General features: G+C 40.4%; 3 protein-coding genes across 5 annotated transcripts; 1 reads left to right on the forward strand and 2 right to left on the reverse strand.

Moving 5' to 3' along the window:
• Positions 1-228: 228 nt before the first annotated feature.
• Positions 229-5,772, forward strand: adad2 (adenosine deaminase domain containing 2). The gene is made up of 9 exons (XM_028422119.1): positions 229-237; positions 636-756; positions 1,834-1,962; positions 3,056-3,206; positions 3,420-3,587; positions 3,706-3,920; positions 4,071-4,302; positions 5,439-5,571; positions 5,662-5,772. Exons 1-9 carry the CDS (start codon positions 229-231, stop codon positions 5,770-5,772), a joined length of 1,269 nt encoding a protein of 422 aa, XP_028277920.1.
• A 113-nt stretch (positions 5,773-5,885) lies between these two features.
• On the reverse strand, positions 5,886-16,744 carry adgrg4b (adhesion G protein-coupled receptor G4b). 2 transcript variants are annotated; one of them, XM_028421424.1, is made up of 29 exons: positions 16,581-16,741; positions 16,237-16,503; positions 15,272-15,369; positions 14,964-15,025; positions 14,757-14,802; positions 14,601-14,629; positions 14,238-14,392; positions 13,982-14,161; positions 13,837-13,910; positions 13,649-13,716; positions 13,524-13,566; positions 13,370-13,392; positions 13,023-13,171; positions 12,794-12,923; positions 12,173-12,273; positions 11,697-11,901; positions 11,451-11,616; positions 11,226-11,372; positions 11,027-11,152; positions 10,871-10,916; positions 10,665-10,768; positions 9,834-9,955; positions 9,377-9,645; positions 9,147-9,261; positions 8,912-8,990; positions 8,580-8,781; positions 8,069-8,170; positions 7,796-7,960; positions 5,886-7,255 (listed from the first exon to the last, which is right to left on the reverse strand). In XM_028421424.1, exons 1-29 carry the CDS (start codon positions 16,684-16,686, stop codon positions 7,122-7,124), a joined length of 3,513 nt encoding a protein of 1,170 aa, XP_028277225.1. In that variant the 5' UTR covers positions 16,687-16,741; the 3' UTR covers positions 5,886-7,121. The 2 variants fall into 2 exon arrangements, with proteins under 2 accessions (XP_028277225.1, XP_028277226.1); XM_028421425.1 differs by lacking the exons at positions 5,886-7,255; positions 7,796-7,960; positions 8,069-8,170; positions 8,912-8,990 and having other exon boundaries at positions 8,640-8,781; positions 16,581-16,744.
• Positions 16,745-18,228: 1,484 nt separating this feature from the next.
• Positions 18,229-27,182, reverse strand: LOC114446606 (four and a half LIM domains protein 1-like). 2 transcript variants are annotated; one of them, XM_028422267.1, is made up of 6 exons: positions 27,057-27,161; positions 19,864-20,045; positions 19,612-19,786; positions 19,344-19,513; positions 19,037-19,223; positions 18,229-18,884 (listed from the first exon to the last, which is right to left on the reverse strand). In XM_028422267.1, the coding sequence occupies exons 2-6, from the start codon at positions 20,017-20,019 to the stop codon at positions 18,730-18,732; spliced, it is 843 nt and encodes a 280-aa protein (XP_028278068.1). In that variant the 5' UTR covers positions 20,020-20,045; positions 27,057-27,161; the 3' UTR covers positions 18,229-18,729. The 2 variants fall into 2 exon arrangements, with proteins under 2 accessions (XP_028278068.1, XP_028278067.1); XM_028422266.1 differs by lacking the exon at positions 18,229-18,884 and having other exon boundaries at positions 19,032-19,223; positions 19,864-20,047; positions 27,057-27,182.
• Positions 27,183-27,278: the final 96 nt, after the last annotated feature.

A 27,278-nucleotide genomic window follows, 5' to 3' on the forward strand; every position in this document is an offset into this window, starting at 1 on the left:
CTTGTCCCTTTCTTTGTGTCGTCATCTTAGGAATAATGCACATGATGCTGAGGACCTTTGCCAATTGCAAGAGGAGAAGATTTGCATCCCCAAACTGAAACTGAGTGTTTCTGGTGGCGCGCTTGTGGGAGATGAGGTAAATAAGAGGACAGACCTTTGAAAAGATGTGGTGGTGACAGCGCCCGTCACACTTATTACCTACTTACAGGTAAATCTGTCTTCTGTTTTATGTACAAGGTGTCCTTCACAGACAAATTAGAATAATGAATAAATTAATGATGCTGTAAACCATATTTGAACATCCGACATCAAAGTTATATCTCAACATCTGTGATAATTAACATCAGATTGCTTGCCTGGCAAGAACCGCAGCACTTCAGACCATTATCCAGCTAAGTGGAGGGCTTCTAAACCATCTGCAGCCACTCTGACACTGAAGCTGTGAACAGCAGAAACACATCTTCCATGTTTATCTCTTATCAAACAGTGCATGTTTTTTTTTTCCTGATATAAACATACTTTGAAGATGTAGGATGTTAACTCTAAACATGTAGTCTCAAAGTTGATAAGAGTGGAAAACAGAAGCCCAATTCTTCACCAGAATATTTCAGTTTTTATTTTTTTATTTTCCTCAGGAAGACGACTTATCTGACGATGACCCACCTTCTCTTCTTGGCATGTTGCCTTATGAATGCATACTGTCTGAAGAAGAGCTTGCAGTGGACCAGATCAAGGACTTAAATAATCCAGATCCAAGCATGAAGGCTAAAGGTGCAGTAATACTTACTATACTACTAATAGTTTTATATAAGTAGAATTTGTATATTCAGTGTTAGTGCTGCTCCCACCTTCTATATATTATAGCCACATCCTAAGCTGTCCTCTGGACTACTTTCCTTCCACTCAGTCACAGCACAAACTTTAAGATTTTACTGATGGTTTTTAAAGCAATAAATGGCCTCGCCCCATCTTATATGCAGGACCTTTTAACCCTTCATGAGCCTGAACTCTGCCTTAGATCCTCAGGAAACTTCCTCCTATCAGTCCCCAAATCCCGGCTAAACACAAAGGGTGACCACGCATTTGCTGTCTATGCGCCCCAAATCTGGAACTCCCTGCCAGAGGATATCAGGCGGGCAAACTCAGTGTCTTCTTTTAAATCTGTTCTTAAAACTCACTTTTATTGCTTTTATTCTACTTTTGAAATTTTAAATTGTTTTTATGTCTTATTGACTTGTGCAATTCCTGTCTTATTTTATGAATTGCACTGGATGGACCACGCACTGTTGTTCCTGTTTTGGTTTTATTGTACAGCACTTTGAAACTGTGTTTAAAAAAGTGCTATATAAATAAAGTTATTATTATTATTATTACTTGCGGGTCACACATAAGTGTAAGGCTGGTGCTATACTGTGAATCGTCAAGAACTGTAGACTACAAATAAAGATGGACGAACATCTTGAAAAAGTACTGAGGCTCACTGTAGGAGGCCACTGCCATCATGGAAAGGCCTGAATCTGCCCAACTCCTGTAATATTTCTGAAACCCATAGTAATCTCCAGAAGGTAGCGCAACAGATTGATGATAGAAATGTCATCAATCTGTTATTTATAATAACACATTTTACTCTGCAAAACCTCATGTAAATGTGATCTGACTTGTGTGTGGGAAAAACAGATATTGCAATAGTGTTATATAAAAATGCTCAAGGCAATTTCTTGCTGCTGATATTTTGAAGGGCACTCAGCAGTGCACTGACACACTGATGTCCAAAATGCACTTCTGCTGATTATAGAGATGTCTTATGGTTTTCATCTTCTACCTTTCTTCCAGTTTTGCAAACTGACTGGCACAAGAATCACATGGCAGCTTTAAGCCGTGACAAGTTTGACAGACTCATGAAAATGTGTCCAGATTTCCATGCTTGTAAGAGCCACATGGCAGCATTTGTTTTGATAAGAGGTAGGTTTTTTTCTATGGTTTGAAAATGTGGAGTACATTTACTGAGTAGTTTATTTATTTTCATTTTACATTGTGCTGCTGTTTACCCCTGTTTTTTTTCAACCCTGGTAAATGTCTACCTACCAGAGACGGGGTAATATTGCAGTAGCTTTTTAATAGGCTGGCCATGCTCATTTCTAGTCCATATCATGAAGATTTTTGAGCATGGAAGAAAAGGTCATGCTTAATTAAACCGAAACGTGTATCAAATCAAATGTGAGACAGGCAAAATGTTCCGTTTTATCTTGTGGTGCAGTCATAAAAATGTTTTATTTATTTAAATAAAAGTGAAATAATCAGCTGTATATATCTTGTATCAGGACAGTTTCAGACAATTTAGAATGAGATAATATGAAATTTTCTTTTTTTTCTTTGACATTTTAGTGTAAGTCCATTTCCACAAAACCTCACATGTGGCTCAGAGCTGATGGGGAAAACTAATTGATGTGGAGTCATCTGTCAATATCTAAAAATATCTATAAAGGAAAAAAAAAAGGAAATGCAATTTGCCAAAATCAGCAGTTATTCTTAAATACACTGTAAAAAATAACAAATTATGGGTCGTGCTGGACAACTGGAAAATAAAAAATGACCTTCTAGGCCAACGAGCAGAATTCTTTTAGATTAGCCAGAAAATCATTTGAAGAAAACCGTTTATGACTGCACAGCAAGTCAAGAATGCCCTGCAGGACGCAGGCGCGCATGTTTCCTTGTCAACTGTCAAGAGAAAACCTCTTAACCATAACCCCAAAGGATTCACCATAAGATGTGAACCCCTGGTAGGCTTCAGAAACATAAAGGTCAGATTGCAGCTCACAAAATAGAAAGCAGTGAAAGTGTATTTTTCTTTTTTAAAATTTTTTTTACAAATTGATTTAAAAAAAAAAAAAAATCCAAAAAGGATCCACAGTGGTATAGAGCAGCATTTCGTGTCTTCATTCTGCCAGCTGTATCAAAACAGATTTTCTGTTTCCATTGGATGTGTGATCTGCTGTTAACCAAAGGTAAAGTAAGTTATACTCCGGTAAGAAAATGAATTTGATTTTCCACACAGAAGTGCTGGATACAGCAGGTCTTCCACATCAGGATTACAAGGTAGTAGCAGTTGGAGCAGGCTGTTCTAGCTGCAGCAGTTGGCTTGCCTACAATGGAATGATGGTCCATGACTGCCATGCAATCATCATCGCCAGACGGGCTCTCCTAAGGTACAAACTGCTAATAGGATTTCCTTAGTCTCGCATGAACTTCAAAATTAGTGATCGACGGCCCACTTTACAACATTTCAACTTTAACGTTACTTTTCAGGACGAAGTTATGGCATGCAGACTTAATTCACTGACTCACTCACTAGTGCCTCTGGTTCATTGAAAGTGCTGGTGTAGGTGTGGTGAAAACTGTATTTTCTGGCTTGTATTCAGGTTTTTGTACAAACAGCTTTTGCTGTTCTTTGATGCTGATCCAAAGGCCAAGGAGAACTGCATTTTTCAGAGCAGTACAGACAGCCACCAGCTTCAGCTCAAACCCAAGATCAGCCTGCATCTCTATGCCAGTCAGTGTTCCGCAGCTGCTAAGTACTTCTGTATGAGGTACAGTTAAGTCAAATATTCTTATGATTATTTCAGTACACTTATTTAAAACTAGTTTTACAGCTCATGCTTTGGCTCAGTGGTCTATAATAAGGTAAACGCATCATGTACTGTCTAGGGGCTCAGAGATTAGTCCGTGGACTTCTATGAAGCTGCAGTGTCATGCCAAGGGCCTGCTGGTACCTGTAACCTACCTTGACCCGAATACCTGGGGTGCTAAAGTCTCCTGCATGTCTAGCACTGACAAGTTGTGTCGTTGGACTGTCACTGGGGTTCAAGGTGCATTGCTGAGCCACTTCATTCAGCCGCTGTACATCACCAGCATGGTGCTGGGTAAGAAGCCTGCATTTTTAATTTCAGTTCAGTTTAACACATAATGAGGTGTTATTGAAATACTAAAGCAGCCAGGCTGGTATGTTGTGGTATTAGCTGTATAGCAAGGTTACAATGGTCATGTTCCTTTACTTGTTTTCTAAAATATAGGTGGCCAGAACATCTTTAACGAGAAACTGTCTGACATAGTCAACAACCGTCTGGGTGATGGCTGGGAGGTCTTTTTGCCTCCTTCTTACAAGAAGCATAGCATCGCCTTTCTCTTTGGGGACCACGTGCAACGTGGTTCGACCACCTCGTCGAGAGATCTCAGCATCAACTGGTGCCTTGGAGACAGCGATGTTGAAGTTCTGGATGGTAGCAAGGGCTTTGTCACCGCAGGGTAAGATACATGGTGCAAGAAAACTAATTGTGAGAAAGGTTGTGTGGCTGGAATGATGTCCTGTTCTCTTGCAGAGAGTCTCAACCTGAGTATACCTCATTTACTCTCCTGCAGCCATTTCCAGAGTAAGAGTAGCACTGTTTGCAAAGTCTTATGCAGTTGGCTAGTTTGACACTCTCTGTGTGGCCTGGGGCTCCTGCCATCTCTTGGATTTAGAGCTGCAGACAACTGCTGATGTCCAGTAGCTTGAGTGCGACACAGACGTGACTCTCACTGGAGGCTGCTTGTCCTTGAGCAGAGATTATAGCCAAAAATAGATTGGCGATCCTGTTTGGTACTTACTATGGTACTTACTATTTCAGCATTTGTCCTGCGGTAACTATTCGTTTTAGGCAACACTGTGGTTTTAATTGTCAGGGTGAGCTCTGCAGCATGTTCCAAACAGTAAACTATTAATAGAAATAATTTACAGGGCATGAGGTGTGCAGGGGGAGGAATTGAAAGAATGGCAGGAGTACCTACAGGAATGAATCCAAATAAAAATAGTTCGTAAATAAAAGGAGATGCTGTTTGTGTCACACAAGACTTTTTTAATTTAGTGATGTACGTGAATCCAGTATACATGAAATTAAAAGAGAAAAGAGGGCTTTAGTGGGATAAGAAATACACTGTATCACAAATCTTAAATTGATTTAATATGAGTTGTGTCTTGGCGCCCTGGTTTGACCCCAGAGTTTCCCCTAAAAATGTGTTAGCAGCAGTGGATGAGTACTGCCTGAGGAAAACCCTGCTTTCTTCTGTTCTGCTGCAGCCACACTCTGCTCCAGAGATGTGAAAGAATTGCCTGGACAAACATATTTTTATGTTTAGCACAGACTTGATGGGGAAGCATTGTTACATAGTCACTATTTGTGGCATTTTACATGTACAATTTATATTCTTATTGATGGATGTATAAGTATATAAATAAGAAAAAAGATGATTGATTTGATACAGCTTTAAATTGTGATGCCATATCTCTAGTTATCAGTTTAGAGTGTCATAATACATAATGTAGAATAAGGCCATGTATGTATAATGCACAGTATAGAGAAGCAGTAATTAGTATTTTTATGTTGCCCTTTATTGTTTTCCAGCTCCCCCTCTGTGAGTGGACCTGGCTTCTCTAGCAGACTTTGCAAGAGAGCCCTCTACAGTTACTTCCGCCGAGTTGCAGAGCTTGGTGGACATGTCTATCTGCTGGAGCTTCCTACCTATCATAGTGTGAAGGTATGTCTCAGTGAGCAGACTGAGGAACGTGTAAGGCTCTCAGTTATTTACAGATGTGACCCATGATGCTTGAAATGCTTTGTTTTGTAGGTGGAAGCTGTTGTCTTCCAGACAGTCAAAGATCTTGTCAATCAGCAGCTTCAGAGCATCCGTGCAGGTCCCTGGAATTCAAAAAAGCTGGTGGATTGTTTTAGTGCTTGAACACTAATGCAAAAAAATGGTCACGTCAATGTTTATCCAAGTTCCTCTTTAGATTTGATGTGCCATTCTTCTTCTGCAGATTACGAGTTCTTACAAGATCTTAAACGGCTAAAAAAATGTTTTTATGTTAAACATGGAAGTCTTCTGTTCCCATAGCTGTTGGAGAGAAAGAATAAACAAGGCTGTTCTGTTTGCACCACTCTGAAGGAGTCAGGTTGAATGAGTTGTGGGTGGAAACACACTGATGAAAAGTTTAGAGAATGAAAAGGGGGAATATTTTTATTTGCCATGTCAAGTAGAATGAAGCAACAATATCCCCGTCATTCATCAACAAAGCAATTTGTGTCAACATACCAACCATATTGTGGAGAACAGAGGAGTTTGTGCACAGGTAATTGTGTTTTTTTTATTTTGTGATACTGCAGTTTGTAATCATATAACTTTTAACGTGCATATTTAATTGTTTTTTACAGTTATACTCAAAGCCAGCACAGTGTGATTAAGGATTAGAAGGAAGAAAGATCATCCATTGCACAAGTTTTCTGGTTTTATTTTACAGTTCGATCTTAATTGGTCATGCACAATACTGAAACTATGACTGTTGGCCTTTTGAGCAAATGATAAGATGTGACAGTATGCAGTGAAGACACCAGCTAAAAATCCCCAGTAATTTGCAAGACTTCGTTAATGCACCCTAGACAGCAGTTATAGTTGCGCTTAGGGCCATCTTTACTCAGTGCCACCAGCATATTACAGTGTATTGTATATTCTAAGGCTGCACCACACATATGTGTTAACCGTCAAGTGAGCAGCAGAGATGACCTGCATGAGAAAAATGACTCAACAGCATCGTATGTTGATCACAAAGCTGCCAGAACAAACTAGCACTCACAAAAAAAAGAAAGAGAAAAAAATGTGTTGATCATTGTGTGTTTGTGACTGTGGAGTTGTTGGTTTAACCTGAACAACACCTTTTTCTGGCAGAAACTGGTTAAAGAAGGAACACGGTGAGACTTTTGTCATCTTAAATTTAAAATTGTATTATCTTTTCACACAAAGTGTGTGTGGTACTACGGTTCGTTGTCACCATGGCTCCACTCACCAGTTGCTTGGCAACCAACTCCTCCTTGGAACTGATGCAACTGCTCATGTCTTCATAATTACAGGCTCTTTTACAATATTTAGCAAAAAACAAAAACAAGAGTAGAATCAAATTAAAAATCACCTAATGAAGCTGGAATATGTTGGTGCCTGGCAGCTAAATTCAGCTCTACCCTGTACGGTCCAAGTGCAGTATATTTAGGCTACTGTTATTTTGTATTTCTGCTTGCTTATGTGCTCTTAGCATTTTATCTTTCTTGCTGGTCTAGCAAGTGATTCCTCCAGCCAGGGTTTGGGTTCATCCCCCGATATGAAGGCAGACATCCTGTACCAGAGACGCTTCTCTGAGCTCGAGGTAGAGCCAGGGAATTCACAAAAAGCCCTGCAAGGTAATTAAACAATTCCAGAGGTGTGAAACACTGATAATTTCTTATATGCAACATAAGCATGTATGTCTGGGAGTCTAGGGTTCAGTACAGCTGTCAAATGGTGAAGGGGACCTTTTAAGAAATGTCCTTTTAGTTCTGTGTAAAGCAGCTTAATTACAAAGCCTTGTAATTATTAAACGTGAGTGCAGCCTTATTAATGTAAGCAGTGACCTTCACTGTGATTCTGGCAGCCAAGGGGCTGCGAGATCTGACTGAATCTGAGATCATCACAACGAAGGAGGATGCAGCCAAATAAGATGAATTGCAACTTAAATGTCTTTCAGATAAAGGTCAAACTACGGTGAGTCAACAGAAATAAGATAAACAAAAAAATATCAGTCACTAGGTTTGATTGTTAAGGTATTAAATTAATATTGAGGCCATAAGTGAAGCCAAAACCATGGCATTAATATGTTTCTTATCACTATATACCTTGTGTGCTTACTAAAATGGCAGATATTTGTCATGCTTTAGAAAATGGTGCTTTTTCTCACCCAGGTTTGGTCTCTTGAAGGATGAGTCTCTCTGGCTTGAGTCAGAAGAAGCTGACGTGCTGTCTGTGGAGCTGGACTTCACCGAGCGGACTGATGGTACAGATGGTCCTGGAGGATTTGTTTTGGGTTTAGCCAGGGCTCCAACTGATGCTGAGTTGCTCCATTCTGGAAGACAGGTAATAGAAATAAAACCCAGAGTTGCATATGATCTTACGTGAAATAATTTGCCTGTATGTAAAGATGTTACATGAGGAGTACATGTGGCTGTTATACCAGAGTATTCCTCAAGTCGAAAGCGTCCGAAGCAGAGGTGAATCCTCCACTGCTTCCTGACATTCTCCTTCATCAGGCAGTGAAAGAGGAAGATGAAAAGTCCTGAATAAACAAAAACAACACGAGACGAGGTTATGAGCTTGTGGGCCACCAGATTGGATCTTGGTTTAGCAATTTTTTTCTCAGCACATATTTTTAATTTGTACATTCCTAGGAATAAACAATGGTGGTTGCATCACTCTGAGATACAAAAAGAATAACAGAGGCCAGCTGAGGTAAAAGCTGCTGTGAAACAGTTGCATCATTTAGCTATTTTCTTTCTAGAGCTTCTTTGTGTGAAGTCGGGTGTTGAGGAAAACGGCATATGTAGTTAGCAAACCTTCACTCAATAAATAAACAGCACAGCAACACACACGTCTCAAACAGCAACAACAAAGAAAGAGAGGTTTCAGACATGAATACACTCAGATTTTCTCTCTCTCTCAAAAGACTTGCACTTATTTCTAACAACCTTGCAAGGTGTTGAGTCCAGAGAACAGGTACAGCAGAACTATTCTGGCAGGCCCCCAAGTAAAGAACCCGACAGTCCATGTTAGTCCTAGCAACAAAGTCAGACTGGCAACAGCCTTCAGGTCATTCAGGAGTCCACGCCGAGTCCCTGCAGGGCTATTGACCTGCATTTTGCGTATCTGGATCAGAACCACCACAAAAACCTAAGAGAGGATTGAAATGGCAAATGGTTAAACAGCCAATTTTAAGCTAATCTGTGCATACCATGTAAATTACAAAATACTTTTTAAAATCATGTTGAGTGACCTTGATTGTTACGTTAAAACGATTTACCCCAATGTTGAAGAGAAAAACAAGCACGGCGTAAGAAACTACAGACACATAAAAGGTCACATCGTCCTGGAGCCAGCAGCTGTCGGAGGAAAAAAAAGATAGAAAAGACCCAAGACAAAGGAAAAGTGAGAGGCACAAAGAGATTAGTAGGCAAAGAGAAATAGTGGGCATTATGCTGGCGCTTCTTCTGCACATTCTTTGAAATATTCAAATTAAATGTTGTGTTTGCACTCACAAATTGTCTGAGTTGTCCAGTGGCTCTAAGGTAGACTGAGTGCCTGTGTAGAGGTGACTGCCGTACGCCTCTCTGTTCACAATGAGCACAAGGACACAGATCACCAGAGGAAGCCCTGGAGAAAGAGTTTAAATACTTAGAAAGATACTTAGGAAATAATAAGAATTCCAAGCCTAGATTTGCTTTAAGGGATTTATGGTTATGTCCTCTATCTGAAAGTCATGACTCACCCCATCCCAGAGCGCAGAATTTCAGGATATACAAGGGCACATAGACGTTGAACACTTTGACGAGGGCAAAGTACATGTTAACAGCCTCTAACCCCATCCAGGTGAACGACGCCAGGAGGAAGTAGTGCAGCATGGATGCCACAGCAACACAGAGGCCATACACGCCCCAGGAGGCCAGCCAGGAGTTGACCAGAAACACCAGGTTCAAGCCCAGCAAGGCCAGAGAGAGGTTGATGAGGATCTGAGAGGGGTAGTCTCGACGAAGCTTTCTAAGACGGAGATGGAGATGTCAGGATGACAGGACGTAAGATTTTCAATTTTTTTGTGGATTAGCAAATTCTGATTTTATCAGAAATAAATTTTTTTTAAATTGATCTTAATTAGTGTCGGCAGGGCTGTAGTTAAACATGCAGACAGACAAAGCAGACTGCGTGTAAACAAACAGTGGGAGACTTACTCAAACGCCGTGTAAGTGAGAACTGTGATTCCCAAGAACAGCGACGAGACTCCACAACCAACATAGGTGATAATGGTCAGGATCTGCTCATTAGCCTGGTCCACCTGAGTCCTGGACACATCCTAAAGCAGGGACACACACACACACTGATTTCTTAACAAGGAGTGTATGTGAATTTATTTCTCACTGTGGCACTAACAGCTCTGGGCTGCTCACTGCAAAATAGCACAAAGGCATTCATCGAACTAATTAATTAATTAAGTTGAGTGTGTGAGACTTTGTGTATGTGTAATTCAGTGACAGAATTTGTTGTGGTATAGGTTATGGACTGCATGTAAAAACAAGGTTTTGCTTATCTAAAGTCAGATATATTACATTCCTTAGAGCCTTTGTGTTCTAAACCGATTAAAATCACATTAAGGGGCCACACTGCTAGAACATGCTCCGTCATTACAATGAACTAGGGCAGTGTGTCAGTCACACATACATTATTCACTGCCATATAGTCTCATTCCAGACCCTAAACATTACAGTTTGTAGTTTAAAAAAGGAAAGCCCAACCTTTTTTAATCAAAGATAACACAGAATACAAAGAAAGATCAACTAACCCATTAACAATTTAAACTTTATCAGAAATGCTAGCTAGCATTTATCATTCTTCAAATATAATGAATTTGTGTCTATTTGCTTGGCATTAGTTCCCTTCTGTGAACTGTGCTTTGGCTGCCCTCTGCTGGTCAAATCATAGATTTAACCTATTTGCAGTTAATCCTGCAGTTTGCCTCGTTGTTACTGTCGGTAAACAGTGAGTCAGTGATAATTGGTTCATACAAGAAGAACTCCAAAGTGTGTCAGATGGTCACACAGGCAGGTTGTGTAGTCCAGGTCGCTGACGTTTTTCCGGCAGCCGTAATCATCCCAGCCTCCATGTCCATCTGTAAAAATAAATAAATAAATAAAATAAAAACTTTTAATATCGCACAGTTAATCGAGCACTTGTAAAAACTGGGGGAGTTGTGACTTTGATGTGGGCTTACTGTTTTTATTGAAGTTCCAGTACACGCACTGAACGTCCTTGTGATGCTTTAACAGGGAAAGAAAGTGCATTCATTCATGAAAGGCATGAACGGCAGTCATTCATCATACTGGCAGGAAGTGTAAGCAGCAGGCTGCATGATTAAAGCCACTTTTACTGTATTAGGAACACGATGTTTGAGCGTGACTTTGATATCTTCAGCGAGGTCTTTGATTGGAGAGCCGGCTTTGGTCACACTGGCTGACACCACAAAGGTGTTGAGGGTCTGTCCATTTTGGCTGCTCTGAAAATAAAATGTTGTGGTAGGACTGCATATCTTTTATGATGAATACAAATAATTCAGTTTAGATAAGTACCTTGAAGAGCATCGGGATGCCATAGAACTGAAACTGGATTCTTGGCAGGTTCTGGTTGGGGCCTTGCTGTGGGAAGCTTTGCTGTAGGACAGACGGTAGGGAGATGAAAGCCACTGTGCCCTTTAAGGGAGATTTGTTGATAAAAATCTACAACAAAAACAGAAGTTTATTAATTCTCTTTAGTCTTTGTGAAATAATTTCCAAGAATGATTGTTATGATTCAACCTCTGGTTTTGTGCCTGTCCTGTCTGATGACACTCCAAAAGTTAATCTGCTGAACTGTCCAGGATGCACATCCACCACTGAGATACCAATGGCTGGGGCAACCAGGGTAGAGGAGCCCTCATAGCCCACCATCCTGTCTCCCACTGCCTCTGTAATGTTTAGGATGCTGTAGAGGACGATCAGATAAGAGGGTTGTCGGACAAACGTTACATTGTTTGGATTCTTTATTCAGCTGTCCATCCTTACGTGTTGGTGAAAGGCACCAGGTAGCTGTCGGATTCCAGAATGTCTGAAATAATGTCGATGAGAGCTTGGCCCAGGTCTAGTGTGACCTCACTGATGTTAACGATGTCCTCCAGCTTGTTGAGGACAGTATCCAGCTCCTCGTAGTTGAATTTGGAGCGGTTTCTAAGCAAATCTTCAATCATCTCCAGCACATCCAGAGCATTATCTAGAGATGAACAATTCAGCTGATTCAATTCTTTTTCATCTTGTTTTGATTGTGCTATGAAATGCACATGTTAGTTGTCGATTTATTGGGAAAGTTGCTGTTTTGATGTGTACTAGCAGCAGGTGAAGTGTCTTGCTATTGGTTTTTTTGTTTTTATTATGCCTGTGAAGTGAGCCAGTCATAACTGAACAGCAACTTAGATGTCAGCTTAGGAAACAGCTGACAACTAAACCATATGGAACAAATAATTCCAATAAAAAGTGTAACAAACCAGCAGTGACTTCAACATCGTCCAGATCAGGGATAGTTTCCACCACTAGAGGGCAGTCTTCCAAGTCTGGATCCATCCAGTAGGTACGGAGGCACAACTTGCTGTCAGAAAACAGGTGGTAATATCTTTAGCCTTTCATATTGGCTTTGTAAATTTGTTTCTGATTTTATTTTTTACAAAAGAAGAACTGTTGGCACTAGCTAATTTCTTTAAATCATAAATGTTTTTAAAGATCTAGCACAGAGACTGTATTTTCTGGGAATCATTTAACCCATCTGTGACACCGAGCTCCTGCGTTAATAGTGTGTTATGACACAGAGTAAATACACAGAAAGAGTCCTGAACACACTGCTGCAGCTATGTAAATATATACCTACGGATGTAATCAATACTTAGACCTGCACTCATTCATGCATGACATTTGTGTTGACAGACAACGAATTAAATACATGAAACCATCACTTGATTTCATCTGTAAATATATGAGAAGAATAACAACTATACATGTTCATATTTAATTTCACTCATGCTACCAGCATATCTGCAGATATGGTATTTCTAGGTATTCAAAAAATAAATATAGACTTGTAGTTTTATTGTGATCCTTAGAAAAAGTCTTACCAGCGTCGGGTGGCGTTACGATGAGGGTTTTTTGGGCATGTATGATTAATTGTCTTCCCTCCTGAGGTGTTCGGCCACACAAACAGACCTTTTCGGGTCTGGTGTGTTTCTGTACTGCACTTAAAATTCACTGAAGCAGTGAGAGAGGGACACACATGAAGAAACATAAGACTTTAACGTTTTACATTGTGTACCATGTAATATTTGCTAAAATCAAAACCTCACTCACATATGTGTCTAATCTGTATGCTGTCCTCTGTTTCTATGGTGATGGATCCGTTGTTATAAGGAGCCAGCAGGAATCGTTGTATTTTCTCTTTCATTTCCTTTGCGTCTGAAAGCAGCTTCATGACCTGAATCTGGAAAATACAACTCTCTCTGCAGACAGTAACTAGAGTTAATTACAGGCAGCACAAATCCAGTGTATTTACATACATAAGGGGGGTACAAGTATGGTGTTGTTGAACATTTCATCATATTTCCAAGATGTCAAGAAAAGTAAACACTACTTCTAATTTAATTTCTGTAATTTATTCTAGATCTAAAGGACAGTGTGTTGAGCTGGTTAATCCATACCTTGAAACGTTGTGTATGGACACCTGGGAGAGAATGGAAATAATCTCCTCTTTATATTCTTTAACAGTTCATACCTTTGCATATTCAACAATGATACATTGATAAGGCTATAATATTGGTTATAGAACCAGATCACCAACTTCTGTTTACTCACTTCCTCAGAGGATGGGAGGTCTGACTGCAGGTTAGGATGTTGTCTGCAATTAGCAGCTAATTGTTAGTTTTGTTCACTTTTGTCAAACTAAATATTCAGTGTGTCAGCTACATTGCTTACTGTACCTCTCAACTCTGGGGAGCAGCTGAAGGTCGAGCACCATCATCAAGTCGTCTGGTAGACTGGAATTGAGCTGTGGAAAAGAGGAATTACAAGCCGCATATATAACAGAGAAATAGTGTTTTTTCCCCACATCTTAATACATTGTGTATTTACTGTTCATGGATAAAGCTAGATTTGTGTTCTCCTGTACCCATGCGGAGAGGATCTGTTCTGTGTCAGAGCCTCCTGATATGGAGACGTTCATCTGAACCTCGAAATACAGCTCTGCAGAGGAGATGAGACAAATCAGAATCTTTCCTTAACTACCAATGCAAAACTGTGATGACTAGACTGACCAGAGATATTTGCAGAGCTTGTGGCGAAGGTGCTGGCTGAGGCCGCGCTGGTGCTAATGCTTGGGGGTGTGAATGTGGTGGTGGTAGTAGAGGGGGTGGCAGACGTTGTGGGTGTAAAAGTGACAGAAGGAGTCCGAGTCACCACAGTAGAAGGGGTGATGGCGGCATCAGTGAAACTTTCTAAGAAGGTTATAAGGAAATAGTTTTTTATTTATGCACACTTTTTACAAATGTGTATCATACAACCATTTCCTACCAATAGGTGTGGTGTGTATGTTGTCTGTGTCAGCTAGCAGCTGCAGCAGACCGCTGGGGTCGTAGTAGGACTCTTTAAGGTCAGTGTATATCTCTTTCTGCACGGCTGCTACGTCCAAGCTGGGGATGACATTTACATGGACCAGGCAGTGAAACCTACAGGGGAGGGAGTTGTGTTTAGGTGTTTGTAAGATATTGAATTTATTTGTGGACAATCAATAGCAAATCATGACCATAACAAACATTTGTCAAGTTTGCTATGGTCATGTTTTACATTTTTAATGTGATGTTTAAAACAATATTATCATAAATACCCACACATTTGTGTACCTTTAACTGGCACCATATAAACCAGCACCTTTACCTGTTGATATTGGGGGTTGACCACAACACCTAAAGAATAAAAAAAAATGTTGTCATTTAACTTGCAAATAATTATATTAAAAAATATAATAGAAATTTAAACTTCTTAAAATTGCACATAGGACCAATTTCACCGTCTTCTGTTTGTTAGGCTTACCGCTCTGTGTTCATATGATGTGTTTACAATGTCTCCTGTAGTTGATCTGCGTAACAGAACAGACAAACTCAGTCTACTTATGGCCTACTAGTTCCCTCTCTGTTAGAAATATTGCACCATAAAACAATGTTTCATTGATCTAACATTCAAAGGAATTTTATTACAAAGTACACAGAGTGACAACAGCATCATCAAATTTTTAATTACCTGGTTACAGCAAACACAGACACTCCTTGTAAATGGATGCTAGACGGCAGCACCGCTCTCAGCTGCAGGAACAACAAACAGAGCAGAGATTTACTGCAGGTGAATAATAAATAAAAGTGACAATAATGCCTACACAGTAAATTTAACAGGTCCGGATATTTTAGAAATTAATCTTTGTAGCATGTAGGTTTGGTGTGTGTTCAAAACTCACTTGTTCGTAGCTTAGACACTTTTTTGTCTTTCTTAATCTCAAGAATCGACAGTTTAAATATTCCAGTCAGATTAAAACTGGTGAATGTTTGTTTTACCCAGTTGCGTGCGATGTCTTTGGCTTTGTCGACCTCTGTGTTATTCCCGTCATGTCGGATGATGGCAAACACCAGTATCACTTTGTAAATGGACCACTCTGCCAAACAGAATGTAAGACACTATGATCACTTATACATGTTATACTTATACACTTAAACTCCATTAAATAACAACTGAACACAAATAATGTATATATATATATATATATATATATATATATATATAGAGTTTAGGAAACCCTAAAATCATCCTAAGTTCTGTTTGGCTTTCAATTTGTCATTCATAGTGTTTTATTATCAAAAAAAGCACAGTTTGTTGTTTTTTGTCAGAAACCTTTGCCTTTTCCTTTTATGTCTGACTTTCATAAAATATGCATAGAATTCTTAAATCCAGTCCATTAGCAAAAGAGGTAACAGAACTTAAAAGATTTTCAGTTGTGTGTCAGTCATGGCCTCATTGATGAGCCATAACTGTGAAAATTCTGTGCTGAATATCTACAATATATACGCAGTAAAAATGTATTATAGTACATATGTTATAGTAGTAGTAGATATTAGGTATTGTATGTAGATAAGGTGCAAGGAATTATTGTCCATATTAAACGTTATACACATGGTTATTATTGACTTGAAGATGTCGGGCATTATTTGATTGACTTGAGAATCACAATCTATCTTAGAATAAATAAAGATTAAGAGGTCCTGCAGAGAAATAACAGCCTACTTCAGCTGACTGATTAGTATTTCTGTTTCCGATCATAAACTAGCTTCTATATGTACTTTACTGAGATAGACAGATGGTAAATATTTAATCTGAGGGTTGAGGGTAAATGGCAGTTGGAAAAAGCTGTAAAATGCTTGTTTAATATTGACAGACCATTTACTGCAATAAAAGAACAAAAAAACTGTCAATATAGCAGAGAAAATATTCTATATCTCTCTTCCATCATGCAATATATGCTCACCACACTGCAGGCTGGAATCCTTGAGTGGCGCGCAGGTCTGAGTGTCCCAGTTGTTCCTCTCCCACTTCACCAGGTCCCCCTCTGTGCAGCTCAGTAACGTCACTTGCTGTCTGCTGCGTTCTCGCACCCATATACGAAACAGAGATAATTTGCCCTGCATGCTGGCAATTGGAATGATCTGGATATTCCCGTTGACCAGCGTGTGACTTGCACCCAGAGTAAGCGAGCCACCTGGGGCCAGTTTAGAGGGGGTTATCATGCCATGAGCTACAAGAGAAGAAAATAAGGCAAATAAAATTATGACAAATTGAACCTTAAATAACTTTTAATCTGATGAAACCCACCTGTGCTGAGGTCCACAGGGTCTCCATTAACATACAGAGCAGGTCTATCTTTGGTGTGCGACCAGGTTATGCACAACGTGTGCCACTGCAACAAGCTGAGGTCCATTTTAGGGGAAGTCCACTCCACACCAAACAGCCAGACCACTAAATGGCCCGACTTTACCCCCAAGCCCAGCTCAGCAAACTGAAACTCAGGGTGACGGTACATGAAAGCGGTCCATAGTGAGGAACCCCGGACCTAGAGGGGGTTGATTATAATATGTAACTTGTGTCTTTAACTAAGAAAGTGTTGGTAAATTCATCGGTACCTCGAGCTTCACGTTGAGGCAGACAGTGAGCTCCTGCAGAGCAGGGATGGAGATTTGAGGCTTGAGTGTCCAGTGGCTGCATGCAAAGGTGAAATCAGCCACCTTCCCCCAGAGACTGAGCCATGGCCCTGACAAAAACAAACAACTCACTGTAAACATGTATGCTTCACCCCAAAATATGTAACTCTACCACCCATTAAAAGCCCATTTTTTGAAGGCGAGTGCCAAGTTATTGAAAACATGATGATCCTGAGATGCTGCACATTCAGCAGGCTGAGCTGTTGATCAGTGAATTTAAAAACATTTTTTTATCTTTTGCATAAAAACATCAATAGAAGCAGCAGATAAAGTACAGTAAAAGACAGTTGAGGGTTACCAGTAACATTATTCAGATGCTCTCTTCATTGTCATCAAAGCTCTTAACCTTTTATTTAAAGAAACAACTGTGTGTGTATCAGATATTCTTGATCTTTTTACAATCAACACAGCAACTTTTTCACAAGTAATTTTTGTCCCAGTTGAGTTATGTCATTATACTGAGTTTTAACATAACTTTCTTCACTATCAAACCACCATTGTCTTCACATTGGGTCATACCTTGCTCAATAGTTGAGGCTGTGCTGCTCAGCAGAGACAGAGTGATGGTCACATTCAGGATTTTTTGAAGGAAAACCATCACAAAACTGAAAGAAAATACTCAGTAGTTTTCAAAATCTTTCCACAATTATTATCTAAACTATACTGTTTTAATAGAAAAAATAGTAACTGTTTAATAATAAACATAAATATGTGTTAATTTGCTGCAAGTTCTTTCTTACCTTAAATCAAAATATCTGAATAACAAAAGATGAATGAAAAGATAAATCCAGGTTGAGACACACAACAACAGGGATGCTGAAAGTACAAAAGATCAGCTTCTCGGCCGCTCACTGGATTCAACCAACAAGCTCTGAGATGGAGCGCAAGATAACACCGGTGTCATCTGACTGTGATTGGTCTGCTTAGGTTACTGTGTGTGTGTGTGTGTGTGTGTGTGCAGAAGACAGGGCAGAGAGAGAGTGAGACATGAACACTGAATATCCTCTTCTCAGCCAGTAAATAGACAAATACCACACCACACTATGTGGTATACCTGGAGGTAATTCGTTCTGACAAACATGTATTCTCACTGTAACCTCTGCACCTACACCTAAATTACTGTAAGGTAAAGCATGAGGTCGATCGCTGTGTGTAATTCAAAGTGAAATGCGGAACACAAACAAAATGCCATCAATCTGTCAAAGATTTATGTCAACAAGCCCTAAAGAGGATTTATGCTATCAATGCAAAAAATGCAATGCTCATTTTTGTAGAAAGTTTATTTCATTTTAGCATCAAGGCATGCAATTTGCATCTATTTAAATTTTGTCAGATAATAAAAGTGCATACATTTTTACTTTTAGCATAGAAATCCCTTGGCAAATGGCAATTAAAAAAAATAAAAAAATAAAGCTGCAAAACATGGACAAGGACATGGTGTTATAAAAAAATCAAAAAGGCAATTTAAATAATCCTAACTTTTATAGTTATGTAAAATTTAAATCCCTCCAGAAGCATTGTTTCTTGGCTTGTATAAAAACAGAACACTTAGTTTTTATGCTAACACTTTCATGCACTGAGTGAAGAACTTCTTGTTTTCATGGCTTGTTCTGCATTCATCTGTCTTTATTTAGTTTGCTGCAGATGATCATGTTCTCTCATTGTGTTGAAGGTAAAGTCTCTCATTCCAACTGTATAAAAATCAGAGTAATAAAATGAGGACACTGGCCTTTATGTAAAGTAAATGGTTATTCACTGGTCTGTCACTCTTTGTTGCCACATTCAGTGCAGAGGATGTCTTTTCCCTTGGCTATGAAGCGCTTGTTGGACAGACTGAGGGAGCATCTCTTACAGTTGAAGCAGTATTCATGCCAGGAGCTTCCCTCATAGTTCACAACATTCACTCCTTTACCGAAACCTGTGAGGAGATCAGAGCACAGGTAAGAGTGTGACTTCTGTTTGTCTGTGTTTGCCACCTGCTGGTCAGAGTCAGCAGTGCAGTTTTATACAAGTCACATCCATTGTGGATTTTCTATCTTTAATTTAACCCCAAAATATAACTGAATCAACCTGTGATGGGGTTTTGGCAGCCGCTGCACTTCTTAGCCACACAGTTCTTGTAGCAGTCGACACAGAAGGCCTGGTCCTGGTGGTTGGTGAAGCTGGACCCTGCCAGAGGCTTGGAGCACGAGCTGCACACAAAACAGTGGCTGTGCCATGGCTGGTCCTGGTAATTTACTCCTCCAGAGGTTATAGGCTGGAGACACAGAGCAGGATCAAATTAAACCTTATCTAGTGATGTTAGGGCATCAAAAGAACAAAGTCATGAAGCGTTTCTGTAAACTTTACTATCTGCTCCATGTTTGAGAGAAGTGACCTTTTTGCAGCTGACGCAGTGTTTGGCAAACTTCTTGTCATAGCAGGGGCTGCAGTAAATGTCACTTCCTTTGGAGAGGAAACTCTGCGATCCTATTGGTCGTTTACAGTTGAAACACGTGAAACACTCATCATGCCACGAGTTCCCTTTGTACTCCACACTCTCTATGCCTACAGGAGACAGCAAGGAAAAATAACGTGGTCAGTAAGTACAACATGTTAGATGAATCATTTGTTCATAATCATAGTGTGCCAGTGATTAGCCATACCTGGCAGTATAGGCTTGTAGCAGCCGTGGCAGCGTTGAGCGTCCTCTCTGGAGCAGCACTTCCCACACATGATGCGGTCATCCTTAGTGCTGAAAGGCTCCTTAGCCAGCGGCTTGTAACACTTTGCACAACGGAAACACTCCTCATGCCAGTATCGACCCTTGTGGCTGAGCTCCTGATAAAAGAGAGTGGAAGTTACTCAGGAGGTGGCTTGGTGATGGTGGACAGAACTGCACAGCAATGATTTCCCACCTTTGTTTCCACAGAGATTGGACGGTGGCACTCGGCGCAGTTGTTGGCACAGAACTTAGTGTGGCAGCGAACACAAACCGGTCTTCCCTCGTTACGGACAAACCTCTTCCCCCCGAGGTCCTCACGGCAGTAGAAGCAGTTTGAGCTGTCGGCCATTGTCACACCGAGAGACACACACACACACCTACAGCAAGAAGAAAATTAAGGACACTTTAAAAGATGCAGGTAAGAGAGAGGACTACCTGATGCTACCACACAAGGGTGCTGTTGACACAAAAAAACACATCTTTATATTTACTCAGGTGGTTATCTGATGTCTTTCATTACTCTGTCTGCGTAATATTTGTTTTGTGTAAAAGGACAGCAGCCAGGTGTGCATATCGGTGTTCCTTTGTGTGCCCACCGGCATGTTATCAAATGTGCATAGCATTCAGGTCAGAGTGTGTGTGTGTGTGTGCATGCGCTGCGTTTCTTCTCACATTTATCTCTTCCTGATGATCCGCTGATAACTAGGACAATAAAGTTAATGGCTGTGAAAGGCAGACAAAATAGTACCATGAAACTTTGTGTACTTTGATGTAGCCTCAATAGATTAGATTAAAAAAATATGTTCTGTCCCACTCAAGATGAACAACCAGAGTTGTGCTGTTGAGTCTGTTGGGGCTGTAGGCAAAAACACACAGGGGACCTCTTCCAACCAGCTCAAGCACCGTTATTATCTTTAAATAATCTGGCACCAACAAAAACTATAAAGCTTTTTTTGTAAAACAGCCTCATCTTGGTATGTGCTCACTCCAGGTAACATCTGTGAGCCCCACGCTCCCCCTGCTGATCAGTTCAAGCTGCTAACTCCAGGGCTGAAAGAATGGATCCACTGCAGTTCCTGACTTGAGCACTTTGCTGTAAAATCACTCCTGGTACCCACCCATGATAAACTGAGTGACTGCTTGGCTGACCATCTGCCTGCCACAGCTTTACTGATGCTCCACCACGTTGCCTATATTTGGATTAACAAGGAGTCAGGCGCTGCCATAATGGCGCGGCCTGTAGACCAGTCACTTCTCTTCATTCCCTTTGCTCCCAGTAGAAATGTAGTGGGTACTGGTGCCTCATCAATGCTAAGTTTAAAGACAAAACTAGTGCTTGTTCAGATTTCATCCTCCTTTGATTGTAATATCAGACAAAAAAACTCAGTTTTAGGTCTCTGTAAAACACTTTTTGTTTTTAAATGTCCCACCACACAGCCCAAAAATCACTCTCCCCCTAAAATACAAGATGCATAAACTCCCTAAACATAGAACCAAAATCACCATGTTGACTGCTGTAACCCTGATCAAAGGCCTCTGATTACAGGCTAAGGAACTCGGAGGGTAAATAATACGCAGCATGATGGCAAAAGCCAACACAAATACAGAGGAAGAGATGGCTACAGTCTGCTCGCTCAGTTATTTCTCACATCATGTTCTCACTGGCTGACCACGAGGAATTCTCTCAAACTTCTCTCTCCCTGTGTGTGTGTGTGTGTGTGTGTGTGTGTGTGTGTGTGTGTGTGTGAGTGAGTGTGAGATAGAGAGAGAGTATAGTGAAGTGAACACGTGAAGGAATGCCTGGTATGACTAATGTGGTGAGTTTTGGAACACCAACAATTCTTCGACACACACACACACACACCTTACATAAACCACTCCCTAGGAAACCACAAACTATAGAGTTCGCCTCATGGACGGAGTGGCATGTCAGCACAGATTCAAGAGGAAGTTCTGGTTTTGGATGAAGACGTTACCATAAGCTTGGGTTGTGTTGACAAATGCTAAGATCACCACCTCATATTTGTGACTTTGCTTATGTTCTCAGCAAAAGGCAGAGTCCACACGGGTTTGTAGTTGCTGATGATTGTGGCTGCAAAACATATGGCTGCAATTCATTTTTTAATTTTCAAATTCTTCTAATCAGCTGCCTTTTGTAAACATTCAAGACAAAGATAGCTTTGTTCTGTTGAGGTCAAATGAGTAAATTTAGTGCTATTATTATCACCAGGTTTGGTTGTTAATGTTACACTCATACTCAGTGACTTTACAACTTATTAGGTAACTAAGTCCCTCACTTATCACATAAACAGAGCATTCAAAATTATACTGCAAGTAATAAAAATGGCCGACATCAAAAGATTATGAGTGGTTTGCAAATTATTTGTCTGTATTACACATCAAATAAAGGTTTCTTAAACCAGACAGACAGCGCTACTGCACATAGAGATCTAAATATGAAAGATAGAACCTATACATTTTACTAAATCTGTACTGAGCTAAACTTGGCACGAGAATGGCATTAAAAGGATTAAATTATATTAGATTCATTGATTCAGTACTGAGAGCCACAGTGCAGTTTAGCATGCAGCTGCACACAGCAGAGCAATGAACTACATTAATAGTTATACAGCTGCAGGTGTATGAGTGAAGTATAAATATGTAGGACAGCACTGTAACATGATTGTTTTTATTATGGGTATTTCATTAAAAAGAATTAGAGCAGCAATAAAACCCAAGACGGTCGTGTATTAATTCACAAAACTAGTTTTAAAACACACACTGGGGTTACCATGGCTGCAGAGGTATGTGTCTGAGGGTCAAGGAGTTACTGTTGGTAAAGTTAACTTGTTCTTGTCTCATCAACAGACAATTAATCTGTAAACTGACCAGCCGACATCACGTGAAGAGAACTCATGCGTCTTCCTTTCAGTCACCTGCTTATTCATTACTCATTAATGAAAACCCAGCAGCAGGTTTATTTGTTGACGGGGCGAGGCTACTCATCCATCTCCACTGAAGGACCTGGTATGTACCAGTTATCACCTGTTCTCACTGTTTCACATCCGGCCTCTCCCCAAACTAAAACAGATCAAAATGTCCTGCAGATTGTTCGTGTTTAAAACTGCACAGATAAACTTATGAACTGTGTAGCCTAGAGTAATAATAGCTGGCACTCTGCATCGCAAGGATTGTTATCTGATGGGAAGCTGAACAATGGCTGACAGGAAACCAGCCAGTATCCACACACAGGTTGGAGCAGTGAGTCCTCACTGACGTCAGGCGGCTCTGAGGACGCTGTTCCTGCATGTCTTCCATTTGTTTTTCACCAATAAATAATCTTGCTGCGTCATGGCACAGCAGCCCATATACATCATTTTCTTCCATCCAAGCTGCCAACACACACACACTCTTAATGTTTGATCACCATGGAAATGGTGAAATGTAAAATTAAGCTGTGTCACGCAGTTTAAGCTGAATGCAGCCAAGGAAAACTCAGAGCTTCAGATTGTGGGAACATGAATCTGTCTATTATATTATCCACCCAGGGTAAACACTGCATTCATTTGAAGGGGTAATACATCAGTGGTTTAAGGGTGGTGGTGTTTTTCTTACCATCAACAAATCAGTTCTAACTGGAGGGGGGATGTGAATTCATGTGGATAAAGGCAGGACAGTATGTGTGTGGTATTGACTGAAAATACACTACAATGCCCTCGGTGAGGCACGACACATGCTCTGAAGTCTGTTAATATGCAGCTTGGTGGTTCGCAGTTTGATTATTATTATTCTAAATACACACATGTGTTTCCTGACACTGTAGACACATGCATGCTAGTAGAGTCTGGTAAGTTTATTGGCTTTTCATGGTATTTGTTGGCAATAAAAAAAGTATCATCTTTATCTTTTAATGTTGGGTCAAGTCAAGGTCAAGAGGATAAATGTGTGTATGTGTCCTCTGGGCGCTTTAGCTCTAAATCCTTCTCAATCCCTTCTTACCTGTGTCTTAACTTCACAGCCTTGTTGCTACCTTTTTAGAGCTCTGTGAGGACAAAGCTGCTCAAAATTCAGTATTTGGAATCCAGAGGCTGGTGGTCAATTTGTTTCACTTATCATGATTTTTATTTTATTTTGTTATATTTTATTTTCACCTCTGACCATGTTTCAGCCACCTGACTATGCATTCACTCTTAAACTACACCACACGGTGGTCAGAATGCAGCACAGTGAGGTGGCGTCATGTCATGAGGACGAGGGGAAAATCACACACGTGTAACACGTGGGATAAAAAAAAACAGACTGCAAAAATTAGCCAGGGCAAACACGACCAACACGACAACCTGAGACAGTGTGTGTGTGTGTGTTTTTGTAGAGTCTCTGCATGTACCAACCATCTGTGTCTTTCTGTGTGTGTTGGCATGAGCTTATCGCTGAAGAATGTAGTGGAAAACTGAGTAACAGGAAGTCTCAGTGAAGCTGGCAGATACACACACACACACAGTGAGTTGCTTAATGCACCGGCAATTACGTATTCCACATGTCATTAATGCAGACTCACGTTACCATAAACGCTCGACCGGACTGAGGTCATTCAGTGTGTGCTTCAGGTCTGACCTCAGTAATGTCTCAGTAAAAATCTCTTTAATCACGCACGACTAAAACATGCCATCGTACTTTAGTGAACTGAAAATTAGTCCTTAAATGTCCATCCTGCTTTTGCATTTCTCTGTTGTTAATAGCAATAATAAACTTAGATTGACCTTTTTCTGCTGGAGGAAAACTCTTGTTGAAGATAAGCGGCCACTTATTGTTTAAATGTTAAGGTGAGATGTGAATAACAATGCTGTAATGGTTGGGAAAGCAGTGACCTTTTCAGGCTGTAACCTAGCTATAAACTTTATATGTGATTATGCTTTAAAGGTGTAATCCACCCAAAACATTAGTAGAGTACTTATGTCACATCATCGGGCTGCTTGCAAACCCTCTGAACCCCATCTTACTCACACACAGAATCCTGGTAGTGGTGAGTTTTTAATGGTGACATGAAGAATAAAAGTTAAGTAAAGTAAGTAAGTAAATTTTCAGGTTGCCCTACTTGTCAGTGTGAACTTGTCGGGATTAGATTACAGGAATAAAGCGTGTTCTGGTCTTTGCATTTCAGAATGAAACAGCAGGTGGAAGCAGTGGGGGACTAAGAAGTGTCTGAGCCATCAGGAAGCCTCCAAAACCACAGCAAGACCAGTGAGTAAGAAGCTGTTGCAAGCTGTTTTTCTGTCGGCTGAGGAGTTTTCTCATTGGAAAGGCTGATTCTCTGTAGGTCTGTCCTGAGCCTTATATTATTAATACATAGGTATTAGAGCACATTTTAAGGATCACAGTATCAACATCACACTGACAGTGTTCCCAGCCTCACTTCAATCATGCTATCTAATAAATAAACCCAACTTGAAATTGAGCTTCAAGTTCAGCTAAACATTAGATTGAATAATTGTTTTTTCTGGCTCTGCAGAGACACATTCCAGACAGAGAAATAAAGCTGATAGACCAGATCTGAGTGAGTTTGAAGAAACACAACATATCCTACTATGACTGGAGAGATGTGATGGCTTTACCAGAAGCCGCTGGTTAGCCGTAATTAACCCAGGTCGCTTTGTCTTGAGTTACACACTCCTGTTTCTGCTCCCACTTCTCGGCCTGTCGGAGCAGCTGACAAAACTAAATGTTTTATGTGTGTAAGACACAGCTCAAAGTTAACTGTAAAATCTAAAATGATCTCTCTCTGTCTCAAGGGCTTCTTTGCTTCCAAGCTCTTCCAGTCTGCCCTCATAAATCTGCAAACATCAAAATCCCTGCAAATCTCAGCTTCTCAAACGTCTTCCAGATTCTTACTGACAGTGACCGCAGAAACTCATGGAGTAAACTCAACCATTACTGAATCAACACCAAAGATATTTGGTGTAAAAATCATACACTTTTATGTGTTTTTTTCATTTTCATAAGACACAACTACTTTGTCTTGGTTTAAAATCTGCATCCTTCAATGCCTTTATATGCTGCAGAGCAAACGGTTTGCATGTTTGCATCACCAGCTGTGAGGAAGCTGGAGTTAATGCTTACATCCAATCCACCAAAGTTCAGTACAACTATCACTGGTATGCAGTGAATCCTGGGATAGGCTGCAGAGGATCCACCAGTTGGTCTTGGCCATTTATGAAAGTTAAAGAGAGGCTACCCTGGACACACAGCTGATGAGTCACTGTTCCCAGCCAAGAAATAGTAATATATATAGTAATTGTTTCATCTTCAAACAGCTGCTTCCAGTCTTAATGCTAAGATATAGCACTAACTGCTGGCTTGTAGTGGTAACATTTTGTAATCAGCCTTTCCCTCTTTACATCCTCAGTCTTATAAAAGTGCACAAACCAAAACTAAAGTTTCACAACCGCAACAAAAACATTTAAAGACTTGACTAAAATATTGACTTTCCTATGCTTTACTATGCTATTTACATCTGTCTCATTAAAATCACAACAGGCAAAAGACAACAGGGAGTTACCATGAAGTCATGCTAGGTGCATAAAGTTTTATGAGCCTGTGATGTATTTTATGGAACTGAGCTCATGGTGATTTCTTTACCATGCAGACTCGCTAAAACCCTCCTCTGCTGTGTGTGTGCCTTTGAGGCAGTGAAAGGTCACACTCGGTGTTGCACACTGTCTGTATGTTTGTACACTTTGAGTTTTCTCTCTGTACCTAGAGCCAATGCTGAAGCCATTTGCATCACTTACATGGACACACACATACATGGACACACAGAGGAGAATGAAAAATAGCTGTACAGGAATTTTAATTGACCTCTGTGAAGCATTTTTTGTGTGGTTCCATCATTGGGTGAAAAAAAGGGACTTCCTAACTGGAAACAGATTTCATGAGCAGCCCAGGCTTTCACAAGTCAGCATGTAACTGTAGCTCACACACACACACTTACAGGGAAAGACAGACAGCCAACGCCCCAGACAACTTTAAGGCTTTAGTTTCCTCTCTGGATGTCAAAAATGCAGCTTTGCAAATAAAATGTATGAAATATTAACATGTGAGAGGGAGGAAGAGAGGTCCTGCAACAAAAAGAGGTAAAAGCTGTGAGCTGTCATTTTATTAAAAAATCAATCACTTCACAGTGATCATATCTTTATAGGGGGCTCATAAAAGGCTGTAAGTCTATCTCAGAGTGTGAAGGCACTTTCATCAAGCCCCGTTCATCAGCCCTGCAACATGCAGCTAAACTGGTCTGTCCCGTCCCAAAAAAACAAAACAAGCCTTTAAAGAGCAGGGTTTGGTTGAGCTTCCTGCTCCGTAATAAAACACTGTGCTCATCAGGCTGCTTACCGGTATCAGAGTGATGTCTGCGGCGGTGGATGAGCGGCTCTTTGGAAGCTGAGGAACTCCGCTTTAACTGCTCCGTCACACGTCCTAAATACTGCCATCTGTGGCTGCGTCAACCCAAACAACCAGGCTGAGAGCAAGACTCGCCTTCAAAATAAGAGCATGGAGAGAAGTGGGGGGGTTTCAAAATAAAAGCAATTCTAGCTTTTGAGGAACAGTGTACTA

This window comes from Parambassis ranga, chromosome 14 (genome assembly GCF_900634625.1).
Source record: "Parambassis ranga chromosome 14, fParRan2.1, whole genome shotgun sequence".
Taxonomy (NCBI): domain Eukaryota; kingdom Metazoa; phylum Chordata; class Actinopteri; family Ambassidae; genus Parambassis; species Parambassis ranga.